Source organism: Amphimedon queenslandica, unplaced genomic scaffold (assembly GCF_000090795.2).
Source record: "Amphimedon queenslandica unplaced genomic scaffold, v1.1 AMPQUscaffold_13382, whole genome shotgun sequence".
NCBI lineage: Eukaryota > Metazoa > Porifera > Demospongiae > Haplosclerida > Niphatidae > Amphimedon > Amphimedon queenslandica.
The window spans coordinates 207,230-213,108 of record NW_003546382.1 but is presented as its reverse complement, the minus strand read 5'-3'; the positions used below and the strand labels follow the sequence as shown (position 1 = coordinate 213,108).

The 5,879-nt window shown below is 36.5% G+C and overlaps 2 protein-coding genes and 1 long non-coding RNA gene across 3 annotated transcripts in view; 2 read left to right on the top strand and 1 right to left on the bottom strand.

Moving 5' to 3' along the window:
- Window positions 1–5: 5 nt before the first annotated feature.
- LOC109582454 (E3 ubiquitin-protein ligase MSL2-like) lies at window positions 6–755 on the bottom strand (the record flags this gene model as incomplete). Its single annotated transcript, XM_019997170.1, has 1 exon — window positions 6–755. A coding segment is annotated over exon 1 (696 nt), but the record flags the coding sequence as incomplete, so codon positions are not given.
- A 267-nt stretch (window positions 756–1,022) lies between these two features.
- Window positions 1,023–3,250, top strand: LOC109582457 (uncharacterized). The gene is made up of 3 exons (XR_002185096.1): window positions 1,023–1,463; window positions 1,552–1,710; window positions 3,209–3,250. It is a non-coding gene; the product is annotated as an uncharacterized LOC109582457 (long non-coding RNA).
- Window positions 3,251–3,718: 468 nt separating this feature from the next.
- The window catches only part of LOC109582453 (uncharacterized), a 4,093-nt gene continuing 1,932 nt past the window's right edge, over window positions 3,719–5,879 (top strand). The window contains exons 1-4 of the mRNA XM_019997168.1: window positions 3,719–3,992; window positions 4,048–4,107; window positions 4,168–4,470; window positions 4,522–4,818. Coding sequence (XP_019852727.1) covers window positions 3,719–3,992; window positions 4,048–4,107; window positions 4,168–4,470; window positions 4,522–4,818 — 934 coding nt within the window. The remainder of the gene's footprint in view (window positions 3,993–4,047; window positions 4,108–4,167; window positions 4,471–4,521; window positions 4,819–5,879) is intronic.

Genomic DNA, 5,879 nt, shown 5'->3' with positions numbered 1-5,879 from the left:
ATCTGTAATGGCGACGATGATGATGATGATACTGTTTTGTTACTGTCTCTCATTATTTTGAAATGGCTCGATCTGTCGGCGCTCGTTAAAGCCTCCGCTCTAATGCAGTCCTCGTTGACACATAAATCAGCATCAATATCAAAATCAGTGATATTAGCATCATCGTCTGATATCGGATCAGCGCAAATCGACGATGAGGTCTCTCTTGATTTGCTCTTCAAAGGTTTCAAACTCGTTAATTTCCGATAACGTGTGGGTGGTAATATATAAAACAATCCTTTCGAGACTTTGACACCTTCCGTCACTTCCAGTACCAGTTCCTGTAGGGCGTGGTCGGTAGGTGTGGCCAGTCCCAATAAACGAATGAGTTCCCTGTATAAACTAGCGACTAGTCTTAGCTGATTATTAATGACTAGGCCTTCCCTCCCTCTACATTGTCGACAGTGTATTTTCAGTAATGGTTCCACAAACTGACACTCGTAGCAGTAGCAGTGTCCACACGAGAGGGACACCATTGGGTCTCTCAGTAGTCCAGCACACGCGCAGCAAGTCAACAATTGTCTCAGATAAGGTAGTAGTTGGGGTAGCTCTCCTTCTCCGCCTCCTCCTCTCTCTTTTATATAGTTCATCACTAGCGGACATGACTCAGAATAGACGTCTGTTGCTCGTGCTCCTATGGAAGCTGATTTTGGTAGAGGCATCCTTTCTTTGGTCGGTTTTGGTGAGGGGCGTGGTAGATCTAAATGTGGGTGTGGTTACAGAGCAATTAAAAATCCTGAGGCCATCCATTGCATAATTTTCAATAGTCAGAATGAGGCCAAACTTTAGACACAACATAAGCACATGTATATGCATCAAATAAAATTATAAAAATTAATGTAAAATTCTCTACTTTTTATTTATGGCAAAATTTGGCTGTATGGAGATATCAAACACAAATTGTGGAAAATTTTTAAAATGGTAAAGCACATACAATTAATTGTGAATATTTTCAAAGGTACTTGCATTACAATGGAGTAGGAATAAGATTCACTTTGGGGAGTGAAATATTTTCATGTTAGACTAACTCCTGCCATGTTTCTTTATGCCTGTTTAGAAAATGCTAATTGACAGAAACTGTTCTCTTATAATTTATCAACAATTACAATTGTTGATAAATTCAAAGCTGATGTTTTTGTCATGAATTTGTTGCTCTACGTTCTACATTCAGCTGCTTTATCTTCAGAGTCTAATAACAACCTGTTCCCAATTATTGGGATACATAAAATAGTTTAATGATATTTAGTGTTTTCAAGTATTAAATTATTTTCATGGGGTGCTAGTTCCATTGACACACCCATCCTGAAAAATCAAGAATACATCCATTACGTCATTACGTGTATTAATAGTTTGATACGCACAGTTTCTCTACTCGTATATCTACAGCTAGTTGCTCTATAGCCTCAAGCTCTAAACACAATTCGGTAAGATCAGTGTTGCTATTCATTCTGTTAAGTTGTGTTCTGGACGGTTCTGGATTAGATCATCTAATATTGAGCCACACCCTTTTAGGTGCGAGTCTAGTCGCGTCGACGCCTACCTTGTCAGTTGTTCGTTACAAGATGATTGTTGATTGATGTCTATTTTTGAACATTTTATAGCGGCAATCCTGAACTGACTGTTAGTCTACAAGCTGTACTCCTCACTGTTGTACTTCCAATTAATTCAAATGTGAGCTCAATTTATATTATATATTTTATAACACATGATCTGCTCAATCTTAAGCCAGGAATACACTAGCCAACATATTGCTGGCAAAATTTGTGGTTACTTTGATCTTGTAAGCAAAATATTGCCAGAAATAAAGCTTCTGGCAACATGTTGCTTACAAGATCAAAGTAACCACATATTTTGCCAGCAACATGTTGCCTAGTGTATGCCTGGCTTAAGACATTAGCTCTTTAAGGTAGATTTACAATATTACGCTAGTCCTGACATTACGTTGATGCTGGAATAGGATTTGGTTCTATTCTAGGGGAAAGCATGCATCAAAAAGTCAAATTGCCCACGTTTTTGATTAAAAATTGATGGTACGCTGGCCTAATGTCATATTGTAAATCCGCCTTAAGATTTGTAAAATGACCAAATTTTAGTCAAAATACCATCAGTAGTGACAATAATAAATGTCGTAAAGGAGTGGTACCAATCACTATGCACTGCATACTACTGACAGACAGATACTTCTCAAAGCATAGTGTTATTGATCCATGAATATAATTCAAGTATACCGTATACATCCAAATTTTCGAGGGTTCAAAATTTCGTGTTTTCAATGAAATTTGCTCAAAAGTTGAGATAAGGCTTGATTTAAGACCAATGATTTAGCCAAACTCCAGAGTTTACTGTTAATTTAGTAAACATCAGTGTGGGAACAGAACTCTTGTATCATCCTAAACAGTGATAAACATAAGTAAGCCTAGGCAAACAATGATAAACCGTAGTAAACAACGATAAACATAAGTAAACAAAAGTAAACAGTGATAAACATAAGTAGACAGTGGTAAACAATGATAAACAGTGATAAACATAAATAGACAGTGGCAAACAATGATAAACTGTGATAAACATAAATAGACAGTGGTAAACAGTGATAAACATGAATAGACAGTGGTAAACAATGCCAAACAGTGATGAACATAGGTAAGCAATGATAAACATAAGTAAACAGTTGTAAACAATGATAAACAAAAGTAGACAGCAGCAAACAATAATAAACATAAGCAAACAGTTGTAAACAATGATAAACAAAAGTAAACAGTGATGTACAGCAATACACAGTGGTAAACAGCGATAAACAAAGGCAAACAGTGATTATACAATAGTAAACATTAAACAGTGATATACAGTGGTAAACACTAGTAAACATAGGTAAACATTAGGAAACATGGACAAAGAGAAGTAGACATGAGTCAACAAAATTTTACAGTGGTAAAAATGGATAAAAATTAATAAGAAGTGGTAAACATAGGTAAACAATGCAAAAGTTAATATTCGTGTGAGCTAATTTTCGTGTTCTGGCCATAGTCTACATACAATAGAATGGCATTAGAGGTGGTTTAAATTTCGTGGATTTAAGGTGAGCACGAAAATAACGAAATTTAATACACCTCGAAAATTAAGACGCGTACGGTACATACACCGCTCACTTCTGTACTCTTTACCACTATAGTGACAATACTTGAGTATAATTACAAGATGATTGATGTCTCTCAATGGAGAGCAAGTATTGGACTGTGGAACTACTGTCAAGCTGCCTCCAGTAGACCAGCTAATGGCTGCCACTCTCACTCATTCAGAGCTGCAGTAGACAGCGAGTCAGGCAGTACTACATCAGGAGAGAAGACGTCTAAACTGCCAGCAGTAGCTATGTCTCTTAATGCTTTCCTCCTCCTCCTACTCTTTATTTCTTTCTGCTCTCTCTCAGTGTGTATCATGACTCCTCCAACAGGTAAATAGCAATTGCAACTTTGCACTTTTATATAGTGGTATTTTATCATTAGGTAACTGCTACCAAGTACAATGTACTACTGGCGTTACTGTTACTGATACGAACTACCTCGAATCAATAGTCTTACCTGGAGGCAGCAGTTCTAACCTGATTTACAATGATCTCTATTTGATTGTTTGTCTACGCATGCTCCTCCTCTTATCAGGAGATGTTGAACTTAATCCTGGTCCTATGATTGATGATCAACCTGATATTTTCCTGTTACTTCAATGGCTTGAACCACTTGTTGACTGGAAACCATTTGGCCTTCTCTTACCTGGAATAACACAACATGAAATTTCAGTGATAGAACAAGTAGATGCTAAACACCAAAAACTAGCTTTATTTACGAAATGGTTGAATACAGATCCTACAGCAGCTTGGAGCGATGTACTCAATGCATTGACTAAAAGAGAAGAGATTAATTTATTACAAACTATTAATGATCAGTTACAATGTCCAAGAGGTATGATCATGTATTTGTATCATTAATAATTATTTAATGCATATATATATAATAGGTACCGGTAATAATACTCCTACTGTACCAACTCCTGAACCTGCTACTCCTACACCATCAGGTATATATAAGCACATATGCTCAATACAACACTCTTTAACTGATACACTATATACTGCAGGTATTCCCAAGGATATCCTACAGAGTCATTCATATAAATTAGTTCAAGCTATTAGTGTGAATCTGTGCAATGTAACTGATGCACTGTATGCTAAAGACCTGATACCACAACAAACTAAAGAGGAGATGCTTGTATTAGGAGTAACTGATAATGAGAAAGCTAGTAAACTTGTGAATGTCATTCAAACACAGTTGGAAGTCTATTCTGATTCAAAGCAGTATTTAATTGACATGTGTTGTGTATTAATACACCAGCAACATCGTGCACTAACTGATATTGTTTCTTCTATGTTAATGGAATTAGGTGAGTGTGTGTGTGCATTATATGTGTGTCGTTATATTCTCAATACATTAGGCTATTCAATGCTAGAAGTTTCAACATTTATTAAGTCACTACCTGATAATGTTCAAGGATATGCTGACAATATGAGACAACACTACAAACACCAACCTATTGTTGCTACAGACTGGCCACCAAGAATTGGAAAAGATTACTTTGGAAGATTAGCATTAATAGAAAAAAAAATCTTGGATTTCAATGCAGGTGTTGCAAAATCAGCTTGGCATATGCTAAGAGGGCAAATTGATAAAATATATGAACTAACTGAAATCAAAATGATAAATATTGAAGATCTCCTCCAACCCACAGATGGTTCTCTGTCTCTCAGAGTAGTAATAGACGGTCCTCCTGGTATTGGCAAGACAACACTCTGTCGTAAACTGTTAAATATGTGGTCCAATGGAACACTTCCACACCAAAAGTATATCTTGGTACTTTATTGTCCTTTAAGGAATAGCAAGATAGCTAAAGCTACTACACTAGCTGACCTGTTTGATTATCAACTTAATAGATATAAAAATGTACCTAAATGGTTTGAAGAAAGGGACGGAGAAGGACTACTGATAATCTTTGATGGTTGGGATGAACTAGGTAAACAAGGCAGAAAGTCTTCATTAGCTGCTAACATTATTAATAGAAAGCAGTTAGACCAATGTTCAGTAATTGTTACCTCTCGTAGCTATGCCTCCTCTTCACTCTTAGAGCTGCCTAATCTCAGCAGACATGTTCAGGTCATTGGGTTTTCTGAGGAAGAAATATCAACAGTCATTATACAAACACTTCAAAAAGATACAAAACTAGGACAAGACATTCTTAAATATTTGCAAAGTAGAAAGAAAGTGGACAGTGATGAGAAAGGTGATGATGAAGTTCAATTACCTGTAGACGAGGATTCACAACTAGCAGTGAAACTCGTTAGTGATCTTGAAATACGAAATGATGTCCAATCATTGTGTTATGTGCCACTAGTCTGTTCCATGGTCATCTTAGTTTATTGTAAGGAAGGAGGACACTTACCAACAACACTCACTCAACTGTATGAGAACTTTATCCTACAAACAATCAGAAGACATGTTAAAAGACATGATATTGACCCATATACTTTAGGTAGTCTTTCTTCATTACCATCACAATTCGCTAAACCTTTACAAGAGTTGTGTCAATTAGCTTATACTAACCTGGCTAATACAAGAATGACATTCTCTTCACATGAAGTACAGTCACTGAGTGAGGCAGTCAAGGAAGCAAATTATCTTGGATTGATGACAACATTCAAAGAATATGATGAAGAGAAGTATCAGTTCCTTCACTTGAGTATACAGGAATTTCTAGCTGCATGGTGGATAGCTAAGCATGAGGAGAAGACAGAGGAA